This window comes from Leptidea sinapis, chromosome 37 (assembly GCF_905404315.1).
Source record: "Leptidea sinapis chromosome 37, ilLepSina1.1, whole genome shotgun sequence".
Lineage (NCBI taxonomy): Eukaryota > Metazoa > Arthropoda > Insecta > Lepidoptera > Pieridae > Leptidea > Leptidea sinapis.
In genome coordinates this window covers 2455234-2472218 of record NC_066301.1, presented here as the reverse complement: position 1 = coordinate 2472218, position 16985 = coordinate 2455234, and the positions used below count along the sequence as shown (strand labels likewise).

The 16985-nt window shown below is 37.2% G+C and overlaps 1 protein-coding gene across 1 annotated transcript in view; it reads right to left on the bottom strand.

The window, feature by feature from the left end:
- LOC126975669 (luciferin 4-monooxygenase-like) overlaps positions 1-13396 on the bottom strand; it is a 32160-nt gene extending 18764 nt beyond the window's left edge. The window contains exons 1-2 of the mRNA XM_050823661.1: positions 13146-13396; positions 188-395 (exon numbers count right to left, since the gene is read on the bottom strand). Of these exons, the coding sequence (XP_050679618.1) occupies positions 188-395; positions 13146-13301 (364 nt within the window). The 5' untranslated portion in view covers positions 13302-13396. The remainder of the gene's footprint in view (positions 1-187; positions 396-13145) is intronic.
- Between the last annotated feature and the right edge of the window lie 3589 nt (positions 13397-16985).

Here is a 16985-nt window from a genome sequence, read left to right as displayed (position 1 = left end):
ACCTGAGAAGAATGGGCGCAAGAAACTCAGCGGGCTTTTTTTTTTATATATATAAAATATGGATTACAATGTATATTACAAGCTATCCCTAGTGTAAAAGTGTGTCAATTACTATTATTATTTTTGTACTCTTTAAGGATCATACAGGGTAGATCATACAGAATATTGAGCAGTAAACTATACTCACTTACTCCCAGGTACATATCGATACCAGCGACAACAACACCGACATAGAACGCTGCGTACATTGGTATCGAGAGGTGTATGTGGTGAGGGGCCATCAGGATTATCACATCGTTTGGCTGGAGACCAAGTTTCCTAAATGCGTTTGCGCATTTCACCGTTCTCTCAAGTGCTGAACCAAAAGTTTCTGATTCACCAGTCCCTCCATCGATCTAAAAGTAGTATTTAATGCGGGTAATTGAAAGGGCAACATATAGAGACAATCTTATTTAGATTAATACCAAGAACAGACACATTAGAGACATATTTCGAAAAAATATAGATCCGCTCAGCTCATTGCGCCTTTTTTTCTCAGGTCTGGAAGAAGTAAGGAGGCGAGGCACATTAGTACAAGATCCCACGTATTTTTTTTTTATATAACTTAAATGAACGTGTATTATGCAATAATATATTAGCAAGAGGATGCCAAAAAAAAGGTGGGTTACAACGGCGGCTTTTTTCTGCTGTGAAGCATTGTTGTGTTCCTTTTTGAATGGTGGGGTAGCTAGTGATATTACTGGCATAATGAGACTTAGCATCATATGTTTCAAAGTAAGTGAAATAACGCAATTGCATACCGCTCAGAATATTGGGTTCATCAAAAATCCAATAATTGTTACCAACAATATTCATGCACAAATGTAAAAATATCAACAAGGAGACTTAAAACTAAAAGACACATAGAAAAATATCAATAACTGGCATGTACAAAAGACTTAGAGACAAACACAAATAATAGTAATTTTTACAAATTAGCTCCCTTACGCAGGGAGTCAATGACATTACGACGAAAACGGGTTGACGTGGAATTAAATAAATTGAGTTGCTGATTATTTTGAGTACGATTGATGCAGGAGTGGTAAGCTAGGTTAGTACTGCTACGATTATGTCTAAATATGTTGTTGGTACAAACTGTGCGTTTAGGGATTTTACAATTGAAATTTATTTTTGGTAATAATGAAGTATCCGATTGATTATTAATTATTTTTCTTTTTTTTTAATGGAATAGGAGGACAAACGAGCGTACGGGTCACCTGTTGTTAAGTGATCACCGCCGCCCACAATCTCTTGCAACACCAGAGGAATCACAGGAGCGTTGCCGGCCTTTAAGGAAGGTGTACGCGCTTTTTTTGAAGGTACCCATGTCGTATCAACCCGGAAACACCGCACAAGGAAGCTCATTCCACAGCTTTGTAGTACGAGGGAGAAAGCTCCTTGAAAACCGCACTGTGGAGGACCGCCACACATCCAGATGGTGGGGATGATATCCTAACTTGTGGCGTATCGTGCGAAGGTGGAATTCGGCGGCAGGAATCAGGTTAAACAGCTCTTCGGAACACTCCCCGTGATAAATGCGGTAGAATACACACAATGAAGCGACTTCTCTACGCAACGCTAAGTGATCCAGCCGATCACAGAGCACTGAGTCCCCCACAATTCGAGCTGCTCTACGTTGCACGCGGTGAAATGGATCGAGCTGATACTGGGGTGTGCCAGACCAGAGATGACAGCAATACTCCATGTGTGGCCCGACCAGCGCTTTGTAGAGCGCTAGTATGTGGGCCGGCTTAAAGTATTGCCGTACTCTATTAATGACGCCCAGTTTCTTGTTCTTCTCAGATGCAGAAGAAACAGCGTAGGAGATAGCACACAGCCTTGGGGCACTCCAGCATTCACGGGCTTCGGGTTCGAGCAATATCCGTCGACAACAACCTGTATGCTGCACCCAGTGAGAAAGCTGGAGGTCCACTTGCACAAGCTCTCGGGAAGCCCAAATGATGGAAGTTTTGAGAGGAGCGCCTTGTGCCATACACGATCAAAGGCCTTCGCTATATCCAGGCTAACTGCCAGGCCTTCTCCCCTACTTTCAATAGCCGCAGCCCATCTATGTGTTAGGTATACCAGAAGATCACCTGCCGACCGACCATTGTCGGTCGTTGATCAACTGGTGCCCCTCTAGATATACATAGAGCTGGCGGCTAATTATGCTCTCCGTGATTTTGGAGAGCAGGGAGATAAGAGCAATAGGCCTGTAGTTTGCCGGATCCGAACTGTCTCCTTTTTTTTGGATGGACAAGGGCTGACTTCCATGAGTCAGGGACTACGCCTTTGGAATAAGAGTGCCGGAATAAACGCGTTAGCACCGGCGTCAACTCAGGGGCACACGTTCTAAGCACCATTGCAGAAATGCCATCCGGCCCGCTCGACTTCCTGACGTCCAACGAAAACAGAGCTCGCCTAACAGTTTTATGTCTGAACTGTACTTCAGGCATAGAGCTCTGTCACCGCGGGATGGTCGACGGTGTTTTTCCGTTGTCGTCAAGAGTCGAGTTGGAGGCGAAAAGAGCGCACAGGAGATCGGCTTTCTCTTTTGCCGTATGGCCCAGGGTGTCATTCTTCATATGCAACGGCAGCATGGACGGCTGGCTGAAGTTACCAAGTGCAGCTTTCGACAAAGACCAGAACTTGCGTGTTCCGGTCGGGTAACTGGAAAGCTCCTCGCCGAATTTGACGACGTGTTTTGACTTTCTTAAAAAATTTGACGTGCTTAAAAATCTGGAGGCACGGTTGCATTTCCTCTTAAGAACTATGCAGTTCGGATCCTTTGTGCCCAGCGCCGCAATCCAAGTTCGATACGCCTGTTTTTTGCAGTCAGATGCCGCTTTAACTGACGCATCGAACCAGGACTGTGATCTGCCACCAATCGGTACTACAGAGCTTGGTATAAATATACCCATGCCCTGTAGTATCACATCAGCTACTGCAACGGTGCAGGCACTGGGATCATTCGAAGGGAAACAAATAATGCCCCAAGGGTGGGAAGCAAAAAAGTAACGCATCCTATCTCAATCTGCTGACTTGGAGTGCCAAACCCGGCGAGTCGCTAGTGGTCTGCGACGTTGGCATCGGATAGGCACTCCTAATACTCCTGACCAGGCAATGGTCGGACGTTCCGAGAGGGGCGTCGACAAAGACCTGATAACCATCGGGATGTGTAGTCAGTATCCACATCCGGGAGCCGCGTTGGCGACTCAACCAATTGAGACAGACCATACGCCAATGCAAAATTATGCACAGATCGCCCTGCGTAGTCTGTGGTACTTGGTCCAAGCCATTCGGCATTGTGCCCGTTGAAATCACCCAAGACTACGATTTCAGCGGAGGGGAGCAAGCACGTCGTCAATTGCCGCTTGAACGCAGCCCATGAGATGATCGGTTTCTGCGTTACCACTATGGGACCTGTAGGCACACGCATAGATGCGGACGCGGTCCTCTAAATCCACGCGGAGCCAGAGAGTGGACAGGTCCCTACCCTCAAAATTCCCGAGACGGTGACAGCAGATATCCTCCCTAACGTACACACATACCCCGGCATGAGGCAAAAAATTGTGCTCAATTTTGTACCCGGGGTACGTTAAATATGACGTATCGCTAGGTCGAGATATCTGCGTCTCCGTAAGGAAACACAAGGCCGGCTTCGCCGTCTCAAGGTGGTGGTGGACGGCTTTTAAGTTGGAGTGAATTCCCCTGATATTGCAAAAGTCCACGTTGAGTGTGGAACGGGGTGCCGTGGTGTTACTGCCTCGTTTGTCCTTGGTCATGCGCGGTTCTGTGCCCTCTCCAGAATACGAAAGACATCCCGAGCTAGAGTGCTCGGGGAGGGATTCTCCGAATCTGGTAGAGCCTCCTGGGGTACTATCTCTTTAAGGACCGCTTTCATAATCTTTGTTGGGGAAGAGGGGAGTTGCCACCGGTCCTCGTCACTAACACATGCGAAACATAGCGGCACTAGGCCGCTTCTTCACGCCGGTATTCTGTGCGAGTGTGGTAATTAACCCGGACGAGTCTGGCCCGATTGTACTGACGTCAAAAGACGGCAGCGTGACTCTCCCACTTCTAAAAAGCCCTTAGTCGCCTCTTACGAAACACATGGGCCAGGGACTCACCTATTCTTTTTACGCCCCGGGGAAAGTACAGGGCAGTTAATTATTTTATGAAGTAGCATCGTTGCAAGCAGCACACGACGCAAGCATAGAGGATCGAGTCTAAAATATTTAGGTTTATCTTATGTAATGAGCACGGCATAGTACTAATCATCAGATGTACAACAATATGTCTTATCAGTATTTTTTAGAAAAAAAAAATATCTCTCATTAGACCTGTAATTTCACAAGCTACGGTGACATTCAAACTGAAACACAATATTACTTGCACGCAAGGATATCGCCGATAAACACAGTTGGCGTTGTGGTTTATTATACATAAATGATTCTTTAACTAAATTTAAAAGTAATTTGCATTCAAAGTTTTCGTTATAATTATTAGTCTTCCATATTTCATTAATATTTAATCCGTATCCATACTGAGCGATATTGTTTTATCGCAAGCTGTGTTTGCCTGTAATTGGGTCTGAATATCTATTTATAATATGAATGTGAATCGTGGTCGTGACTAAGATATGAACCTGTTGGCAAACCTTATAAATAAACACAAAATAAAAACTTATTTGTATTACTCATGCGGGAAAAGTAGTATCAAGGCGCTCGCTGTTGCGGTTGAAAAAGAGCCGTTTGCCCAATTTAAAGTTACGCGTGAGTTTTTTCGTATATGAAACTGTTGTTTAAGTGCGAATAGTTTACTTGTCGCACGCAAATTATACTTAGCACACGCAAATTTAGATAAAATTGCTAAAATAAATAAAATTATAGGCTTTGCCCCTGGACCCACATAAATCGTCGCATTTGTAATACAAAATAGTCTGTGCAACTCGTGCGACAAATTGTCGATTGCCCACGAAAGTGAAGTTGAACGCACGAGCGAAACGTGCACAATATACTATTTCTTTGCTTTGTAACGAAGTATTAATTTATATGCTTTGAAAATATACAATATGCCTACCTGTGTAAATTTTTATAACGATAATTATAAATAAGCGTTTTATCATGATTTTATTGCATTTCTAAACAGATAACACTTAAAACTTATTAGATATAATATAATATCAGGAATTAAAGTACCAATTGATAACCTAAAAATAATGTTAAATAATTATCTACATCGATATAATATAACTTAGTTACTGCTGGTTCTAGAGATTTCTTAAGCAAATCCAGACTGTTAATATATTAATAACGAGTTGACCCGACAGACGTTGTTCTATATACAGGATGGGCCAAAAGAAGTCATCCGATGTTGTTTGGCTCTCTTTTTTTTCTAAATGAAAAACTTCGATTCTGTTTTTTGATTATAATTATTTGAACCTTTAGAATTGTAGTGGTCAAGTCGAGAAGATGATATCGGCCATATGGGCGCCGGCACAATTGATTTCCAAGTGGGCTCGTTTTATGGCATTTTTCATCATTTCAGAACTTCGGGCGACAGATTCTCGCACTCGTGTCAAATGTTGTCCTTGAGGGCTTCCAGAGTATCGGGCTTGTTCACGATAACACGGGACTTCAAAAAACCCCACAAATAAAGTCTGAAACGGTTAAATCGGGCGATCTTGCGGGCCAGTGCAAATCGCAAAAATGAGAGATGAGGCGACCCGGGAACACCGCCTTCATAATATCGGTTGTGGCTCGTGCAGTGTGTGCCGTTGCTCCGTCCTATTGAAACCACATGTCCTGCAGTCCTAATTCGTCCAATTGCGGCAGAAAAAACTCGGTCAACATGGCCCTATAGCGCGCACCGTCCACTGTTGTCGTTTGGCTAGCGGCGTTCTCGAAAAAAATGGCGCTATGACTCCTCCAGCGTGCACAGCGCACCATGCAGTCACTTTGAGCGGGTGTAATGGCTCTTCGTGCATCACTCGTAGATTTTCGGTTCCCCTGAAGCGATAGTTTTGCTTGTTCACGTACAGGCGGAGGTGTCGAAAAATCGTCCACTTCTTCTTCGAGATTGAGGCTGGCTTGGGCGTAGGTTACGCAGCTTTGGCTGTCGGCAGGCATCAGCTGATGCACGGACTGGACTTTGTACGGGAACATGCGCAGGTCTTTGACCAAAATTCGCCTTAGGGACGTCCGACTGATGGCGAATTGCGTGGCACGGCGTCTGGTCTATTTTTCCGGCGACTGCACGACATCCTCGGCAACAGCGGTGATATTCTCGGCAGAACAGGCGCTCCGGGGCCGCCCACTCTTGGAAACGTCTCGTGTGGTCCCATACTCTTCAAGGTTGGTGGCCAAACGGCGCAGTGTTTGCGCAGTCGGTGTCAGACGGCCGGGGAATCGGCGACGAAATTCGCGATGCGCCAACACCACAGACGAATTGTTACACAAAAAAATAGACACAATTATTCCACGTTCTTGGGGAGTGTACTGCTCCATGGCTTGTTGATGTTTGACATTGGCAGCCATTTGCAAAAATGAGAGCATCTTCCAATAGGGTGATTTCTTTTGGCCCACCTTGTATAATAAATAAAATAATGTTTTTTTATGATTTTGTCAATAATATATCACAACATCAAGAATTATTACGAAAGATATGCTCCTTGCTATTATAATAGAAATATGTGACCGTGCGTCAATTAAATCTCTCATAGAAAATATGTCCATACAAAACAAATATTGGACATAAGAATAATTGCTTTAGATTACAAATTTTCACCCACAATGACAACAGCCACTTCGTCAGTGGTGGGTGTATTAAAACTCCTTGTGTGTTCACCGGCAGGTGTCTTATCAGTTCGATTGATAATATTATGGCTGTTTGATGTGCACGAACTCGTTGCATTCTAAGCCTATGTACTACATTGTCACTCAATAAGGAACGCAATTCTGACATAGCAATACGACTATTTTCTTATTTGTCTCTCTCTGGTCATCATTGCGGTTAGCACATGAGGTAGCTCTTCACACATTTGATTGACTGCGACGACCTAAGTCAGGTCTTCTTCTCCTCGGCATCGTTAATTATTGTGATTAATCAAAGTGAGAAAAGTTCTCGCGCACTTAGCAGTAAAGTCACATTCACAAAAGATCAGAAAAATTTAAAAATTGTCTTTGGTATTCGAAAATTGCCTAATATTAAAGAAATAAAAGCTAATATTAAGGTTATTTTTTACCTCCTGAGAAAGTTAGAAAGATATAAAAATTCTAATTAGTTATTCATTTTAAAATATTCTTTCAAATTTGATTTTTGAACGACGGGGACACATCAAAGGAAAAACAGAACTGTTGTTTTTATTAAAATTCCGAGCATTTTCATATTTATTCACCTTTTAAACCTTCTCTGGACTTCTACAAATAATTCAAGATCAAAATTTGCCAAATTGGTCCAGCCGTTCTCGAGTTTTAGCGAGACTAACGAACAGCAATTAATTTTTATGTAATATATAGATGATCATAACATAAACATTCATTGACCTTTTCATAAAAAAACTTCCTAGTTTGCAACGAGTAAGTATGTTATGTGTACGTTTTATCTTATCTGTCTGTTCCTTTGTTTCTCACTCGGTAAATGACAACCCTAACCTTTACTCTTTGAGCCCATGAAGAATGATAGACACTAACCAAATAAATATCATTACTTACAATTTATAGTTCCTTTTGGGTTTTTTAGTATCTATAAATGATACGAGGCGGTTTAAATGAGTCAAGATAGTATTTATTATAGTTGTCATTATGAAGTTTAGCGCCATTTATTGCCTCGGATGTGGTATTTATGTTATATATTATTTATTTATATATGTTGTGGGTTTTAATTTAGAGATTAATGGATCCCAGGTGATAGATAATTTTAGACCGTCCTCTCTATTGAAATTTAGGTTTTTCACGTACTTGAGTCTTGGAAGAAATCTATTCTCTAGAAAAAAACTTTTGCTTGGTCGAAGCGGATGTAGTGGTATAGACGGTCTGTTATGTGTTCACATACAGCTGACGTCTGTGTTTGATATCAGCAATGTGTTCTATAAGTCGGCTTAATCCTTTAAAAAGTGTTTCAATTATACCTGCCATTAATGAAGGGTACGATACTTGGAGAGTTTTCCCGGTTATTTATCCAAAGTTTTTATTTATTTTCTTTATTTATACTATTAATCATTTACAGAAAGAATCTTGAAAGCTAACATAGTCCCGCAAATCTCTTTGGGCAGTTTGTCTGCAGGATCAAATCTCTTGTAATACATTAATTCTTATTAGAACATTGATTTTATATCAATAAATATTTCTTAAGTTTAGTTTTAAATTTTCTTATACTGGTTTCTAGTCGGATGTCCTCAGGCAAGCTGTTTAATAGATAAGGTAGGCGTTTTTTCAAAGTCCTATCTCCGTAGTAGTTCTTGATTCTAGGAACTTCGAACTTACCAGCGGACATCAACCGAGTATCGTGGTTGTGCATAACTGGGTTATGTTCTTAATTGCCATGATTGTTAATGGCTAATAAGTACTTATGTTTTAATCTTACTGGCAATACTTAACACATTTTAAATAATTTTCTATAATTATTTTTACAATTATTTTTAATTTTTTTGGTGACGAGAAATTTTAAAAATCGCATTTGATTCGAGTCTATCGATATATGTTTTCAAAGTAACCCCATAGCTATCAAGCGCATTATCAATTATGGATTCTACCAAAGAAAAGTATAAGCACTTTAGGGTACTAATGGGTATCCTACAACTAAGGTGGTAAAATTTTCCTAGTATAATTCTTAATTTGCTACAAATAAAGTCAACATGGTGGTTTATCAGAGTAACTCGCCATTGACAATAAAACAAGTACTAGAGATGCTTGTGAATTAAAAATGCAGCTTCAAATGGCTAGTAGAATCAATTAAAAGGCTAAAATAGCCACGACACACGAGAAACTTTGTTCGAAAGAATTCCATTGTACTTAAGGCACGTACCGTACGTTGCAACCGGCTATATTATTGGTATAAATAACAGAATGATGATAATAAAACATTTATAATGGATTGCAGAAGTTTGAGTTCAATCAAGAACCTTGAGCAGCACAGCGTTGCAATTGGAAGGGCCTTTGACTTAACATCTCGTGAACGTCTTCCTTGTAACGGAATTTTATATCATAAATTAAAAAAATACAAAATATCGTCAAATAGTTTTCATCAATAATACAAAAATCTAGTGTTCTATGTAATAGGTACAGTGTTGTGCAATGTAATAGACTTTCTAATATTGAATTGTTTCGTAATATTGTATAAAAACCGTATCTGTATCTGTAAATTAAAAATTAAAAACAAAAACGATTTTACACGTTCTAATAATGAAAATGAGGCCAAAAAAAAAAGTTCTTAGATTTTTTGCCCGTGAAGGCAAACACTATTTGAATACAATTTTCAGAGACGTATAATTGTAGCTACCTCCCTTTAACATTTAGTATTTGTTTCATTCCAATCCTTCCACAAGCAAACAGTGTAAGATAAATTTTTTAAATCTACGCGTACAAAACTGCCAAAACCTTATAAGTGACCTCCTGAATTAAATGAAAGCTTCTGGGATTAATGTTTTTTTTAAATTAAATACTAAAAATAGAGGATTCTAATTTCGAACCCGTGTTCCTGGATTTCATAATATATATAGAACGTTATTGACATAAGATTTGTTCAGCTCCCTTTGTTGTGGCGCCATTTACATAGAAACAGACATATTATCCGCGTCATTTTGGAATTTATTAATATTTGTAGACTACACGAGGCATCTGGTCTAATAATGATAATAAATCTGGTCTCTATATTTTTACGGCATAATATTTACTCATAAATCTACGAACTGTCTCGGACTATTGCGTATTCTTAATAGCCTAAACACATGATCGGATTTGGTACGGCCGAACCATAGGATGCGATCTGGTAGCGGACCATATTCGAAAGACAATATTAAGAGGAAGCGACATACGCATTGTCCTTCGCACAAAATTATTATTATTATCGTCCGGACCGTACCCAGTACGACGCTAGGCCAATTGGTGCGAGGCGCCAACCTACGCCCTCCGGACCGTCCGATGGTTCGGCCATACCAAATCCGACCATGTGTTCAAGCTATAAGTATTATAAGGTACATTTACGATGGCGATAAAAGCACGTTTATTGTTCAATGCCATATAAAATGAATCCTTTTCCTTGTCATGAGACAATTAGCAATACCTAATTATTTGTTTAGTACGGACACAAATGATCACGTGTCACCAATGACGCGCGTCACGGCTAGATTATCATCGAAATACCTCTGCCGTCTACCTTCACTTAAAATACAATTCCTCTAAATGCTGGAATAATTTGCCGACAACTATTATAAATCGTAAAGTAAGTATGTTTTAAGTCACTTTTAAGTCGTATACAAAAGGGTTTGTGTTGTTGAAATCGGGGTTAATGCTAATAATTCTAAATATGCTGAGATGGTTTGCTTTTTGTACAGTATACATTTTATTTTGTTAATTTTACGTTTTCAACATGTTATAAAAGTTATCTCTTATAAGTATATACTAAGCATATTGCACCGCAAACAGCGACACTCTAAATGGTTATGTGTACCGGTGTTATCACAACAACGTGATCCATTAATTTATCTTATGAGTTAACACTTAGAAACAAAATATATGATAATATAATCATGAAAAAATGAAATACGTGTGTATCTTATACAAAAAAAGAAAATGTAACATTAGCTACATTCAAATCAAATATTTTTCTTCAAAATATGATATAAAATACCTTATTGAAAGTAAAAAATTACATATTCGAAGAATTAAATCGATCTAGCTAGGTTTCAATTAAAAAAATGTAGTTTTATCTGTGTTTTAATGAGAAAAAGCTACAATAACATTAGAATACAAAGGTAAAGTTTGCCACTGTATAAGACTGTAATAGGTGGGACATTGGGTGATCCGGAAAGCAGAAGACCCCGGTTCGAATCCAAATGTCCTATTAGTTATTTTTTGTTCAAGTTTTGTACATTCTTAAAAATCCGAGCAAGGCTTAGTCGTCCGGATATATATTACTATATTAATTGTGGTATCATCAAAAATAACATGTAACAAATATATAAAAAATTGTCATTGCTATGACAAATGATGCCAAATTTTGACTGCAAACGTAAAAGGCTATTACTTACTCCGAAACGTGTGGCAACTCATTGATAAACTTAAGTTGGTATAAACGCTTGAAAATATTGCAACTTAACATAAAATAACTTAATATAAAAATAAGGACTCCGTGTCACCTTACATAACAGTGTTGCACCAAATCAAGCCAATTAACGTGTAAATAAATAGCCCCACGCACACACTTACACTACTACAGGCCGTTAGGCGGCCATTATGAGAATTGTCATCGTCTGTGACAGATCAGTTTGCGTCTCAATAAAAATTTAAAAATGCCGTCGTGCGTTGTGAAAAAGTGTAAAAACGATACTATATAAGTATTTGTGGCCATATATGATTATTTAAGGGAGAACAAATTGTATAACTAGCATCCCCCGTAACCGCACACACACTAGCATAACGGTGCTTCACTTGCTAATATCACGGCGCGGAGTACTTCTTTTTTTACTCGTCCGTGCATAACATGATAAAATTATTTTGTACATCTTAAGAGATCGATTTGAATAAATTTAATATTATTCTCATACATAAAGTCAAATAAACTTTATTCTGTTAGGCTAAGCGCCTGTGAATAGTCACTATACATATTTCTTTTAAATTGCAAAATTTACCATATTATGTTCGGAAAAAGTTGAACTCGTGAGGAGAACATACAAGAAACTGAACGGCCACTCTTTTCAATCAAATAGAGTATTATACAATGGTTGTAATATGCGAATTAGTTTATAAGGTGCTGCATCCAATATATGAATTTTGTTTAAATAATATAAATTTATTTTATTTGTTTATTAATTGGTTCCCAAACGACATACATGTATTAATCATTACAAAATAACGCTAGTTTAAGTAAACCATGATGGAAACGCTTATGATGGCGTGATATTTAACGAAAATAAATATAGAGTTATATAGATAATTTGATGTTACTATAAGTTATATACGGCCGTTCCCAATATTCAGTCTATCTCTTACTTTAGATAAAAATTGTAACTATCGTTGACTTTTCTGTTCCAATAACCTTATCAATGGTAACTCACCTTATCCATACACGCTGTGTGTCGATGGGATGACGTATAGCTTACCAACAATAGAAGTTTGTATGGAAATTGCAATTCACGCGTCCCAATATAAGGCGTTAAGAATGACTTATACTTTATATTGGGACAGCTTCAGATTATTGACAGCTAATTACTGAAGGTAGAAGGTAGTAATTTATCTCTATCTGTATATAGTATAATGGGAACGGCCGTTGGGCAAATACATGTATACAAATACACGGATAAAGTAAATCAAAAAATAATTCATTTAACTACCCTCCAATAATTGACTGTTAATTTAATTTTTAAATAATACTAGCTGCAACGACAGACGTTGTTCTGTTCATAATAAAAAAACGATAAATGATATTTGTATAATCCGTTCTCAGCTGACCTCTACTCGTCGAAAGGAATATTCCTACCAAATTTCAAGTCTCTACGCCTTATGGTTCCAGAGATATGAATGCGTGATGAATGGACCAGTGGGAGGCTCCTTTGCACAGGACATCGGCTACATGATGGGTACCACAATGGCACCTATTTTTGCCATGAAGCAGTAATGTGTAAGCTTCACTGTGTTTCGGTCTGAAGGGCGCCGTAGCTAGTGGATTAATGGGCAAATGCGACTTAACAACTTATGTCTCAAGGCAACTGCATTGTAATGGGCAGGGCGTATCTTAATTATATAATTACGATCAGCTGAACGTCCTGCTCGTCTCGTCCCGTATTTTCATAAAAAAATATATCGGTGGAAATCTCTTATGCATATATTGAAGATAAGTATAAATAAAGTAACACACACTAAAATCATAAAGCACTCTTAGCATACCTGCAAAACAGTTTCGGGCGTATCTCTGAAAGCCTCTAACGTAAGCTTCCCAAGATGATATCTATCTGATGGTATCCCAGTCTTTGCCACCAACGAGCACTGAATCTCATTTAAATACAAATGTACAGCATCACTAGCTCCTCTATACTTTGCCATTATAACCTTATCTTTGGTTGTTTAGTTTAAAATTTTATTTAATTCACATTGGAAAGGTTCGTGTCTTCGCTTCGTTCACTGTGACAGACAAGACAACACTGAGTGCCGCCGGGTATGATAATCTGTAATAGTTTTATAATCACAACACTTGGATCCGCCCATGAAGTTTTGTTTCCGTGGCAATGTAACCAATGTCGATATCTTTTATGCTTGTAACTTTCATATGTCCGTTGTTTATAGCCCGATTGCAATGGGTAAAATCTCATTGTTAAAGCATTAATGATAGAAAAATCTATAAGTTATTAACTATTTTATAGCTATATCTACTAATATTATATAGCATTTATCGCTTTTCTGCCAAGTCCAGCAAAAACAAGCGGCACCGCCGCTGACCGGACTAAGCTATAAAAACTGGCTGCTCCAATGAAAAATGAAAAACATACCACTTTAATTGATAAAAAAAAATAAGAGTTGCACACCAGGAGTGACGGCTGCAGTAAAAATTTGATCATTAACTTTGTGCATTTTTTAATATTTTGGAATAGTTAGGGAATAATTTGGCACGACATTATCGTACACAAAATGATAATTTATATTACATTAAAAATTTAACACTTCAGACCTATTACAATTATTTTACATTAAAAAGTTTATCTCTCAGAATAAACAACTGTCTTACGAATATATACATATAACATTTTATACCCATCCCAAGAAAAGTGCTGAACACGCAAACAATTAATTTTGTAGTTGATTCGTCTCATTTAGTCAAATTTTGTTCACTAGTAAGGTCGAGAGCGTAAAAGCCGTGACTGCTGTACATGATACATTAAAATTAGTTTACTTACACTAATCCGCAGTCCTAACTTATAATACCTTCACTGGACCCATCTAGTGTTTGAATATCGAAAATATTGAATTGCGGCGCTAGTGAAATTACTGGGCTAATGACAATTAAGATCTTATGTCTCAATATGACGAGCGCAGTTGCGATGTCGCTCAGAATTTCAAAAACATTTAACATAAAAAATTCTTAAGGGAAATCATATTGGATGTACAGACAGTACCAAACGACCATTCGGCATATACATAATATATAATAATTATCAAGTGAATGTAATCAAAAGGCAATTGTTTTCATAACATTAATTAATAATCTCTTAACAGATAAGTTTAATTACATACTTACTATTCATTTTGAAGTGATAAAGGATGTGTGAGTCTATTTTATATTTAATAACGGTTTGTTTTTTTCCACTAAATATTCATAAAGCTACAATAAGGGTTGTCAACAAGTTCAAAAATGTGTTAGTTCTTGATAAAGCTCCTAAAAATATGAGAGATGATGAAGATTCGACTCGGAATAACATGTAGATAAGTGTAGCGAAACTATGCACATAAAAATTGGCAATTGTAATTAACAAATTAGGATTAAAAAATAAACTATTCGTCAATAACTCAAAATCTATTAATATTTAAGGAGTTTGGAAAAATATTCTTGATTAGGAGGAAATAATCTATTTGCAAACTTGTTTTTGGCGTTGAATTAATAAGAGAGATAGAGTTCCAAGAGACCAAACTTTTTGGAAATTTCCTCCTGCTTATATTTTTTCATACTTTCGCTATATTTATTTAGATGTCATTCCGAGTGGAATGAGCCATCGCTCATATATTTAGAAGCTTTATCATGAATTAGCACGTTTTTTAACTTTTTGACAACCCTAATAGGATATATGAGGGTATATGCATGTAACTTATATTTAGTTCAATTGTTCATTTAAATCTTTAATTAAATAGTTTTATCTTGTTAAATTTTAGCCGAATAGTAAATATTAAATAAAAAAGTATATATTAAATAAACATAAGTGCAATAAATACGCACAGAAAATAAAACATTGAAACGCAATGCATTATTGGTTGAAGCGCAGTGTGACGTCAAAGTGTAAATAAACATAAACAATGGTATGGTACCTAGATATTATTATCGGTGGTTTGCAATTTATTTAATTTTATGTTGGTTTTTTATTATTCAATGATCAGTATAACTTTTATTTACAATGACAAAAAAGTGGATTTGTTAAAACGCAGTCAGATAATCTTCCAAAAATAGACGCGTTTATGATGCTAGTTGATGACGCGTTTTTGTGTTTCAAACCCAGATTTTATTTCTGCTGAATTTAAATGAGTACAAGGTAATAATTTAGAAAATACTTATAAGCAAGTTTTTTGCATTGGTCAATTATTTTATAAATCACAAAATGTAATCAAATTTAATACGTTTCACCAGAATCCTCACAATATTGTTTATACAAGACAAGTGCTGACCGGCAAAACCCTCGCCCGCTTATTGTATGAATTATCATATTGTAATGAAATAACTTGTAACTAATTCTAGTAGGCTTCATAAGATACATAATAGCTTTAAGGGTAAATGTATACACTTCTATAATAAAGTCCCAGCCACTGTTCAGGCATTATCTATAAATAAATTTAAATGTTTTATAAAAAAATGGCTCCGTCGTAAATCCTATTACTCCACTACTGAATATCTAAATGATCGGACAGCCTGGGACTAGATTATGATTTCTTTATAGCGATAGAAATGACTGTACAATATTGTATATTTTTATTGAAAAGAGCGCAAAAAAAGAATGCTGGGAGAGTTTCTTGCGCCGCTTCTTCTCTCTCAGAGAGTGATTTGTTTCCGAAGCGGTAGTAATATCTAGTAGTTATTAGAAATTACATCAAAAAGAATTCTAGAGGAATCAATTTTGAGAAAATAAGTGCCTTTTATGCCTTCATATCATATACTCAAACCTTCTCCGAAACACCCCATGCATCTTATGGTACATGTATTATCCCGATCGGTTCCGTAGTTTTCGCAATATAACCGAAAGAAACAATCGGCCTTACATTACTATAATATAGATTAATAATATGGACTCTGACGTCACAGAATCTATAATATATTGCCCGAAAAGAATATTTATCTTTTAATTCAATAAGAATGTTTTTATCAATATACAAACATAAACTTGTTATGCCTACTACTCGGTTGGGTCGAGTTAGATGTATATGCTTCTACAATATGATCCCAGAAAATGTACAAAACAAATGTGTTACGAAATTGAAAAGAATTGTTAAAAAACGTTTGTGTGGGAAAGGTTACTATAGCATAAACGATTTTCTTAATGACACCACGGACTGGGAATAAACCGAACACCCTCAGGCTCCTTAATTATAAATGTTTATTGTACGATATCACATTGTAATCCATATATTTATATAAAAAAAAAGCCCGCTGAGTTTCTTGCGCCTAATTATTTTCAGGTCTAAGGCAGTCTCTCTTGAATCAGTAGTAGTTTTTGACGTTCAATAAGTGATTTTGATTTTATTCTATTTTGAATAAAAATATTTGAATTTTGAACTTGAACTTGAAATAATTTGATGTGTTTGGTAACCTTTAGGATGTAAATAATCAAATTCAAGTATTTTTAAAATCACGCATATTGTAACTTTATGAATATTTAGTGGAAAAAATTAACCGTTATTATATATAAAATAAATTAAACTTACACATCTCTCATCACTTCAAATTGTTATTATAATTATTTTATTTATAAATATTTTTAAAGTGACGTCGCCAACTTCATGGGCATCTTACCTGCGGACTGTGACCATAAT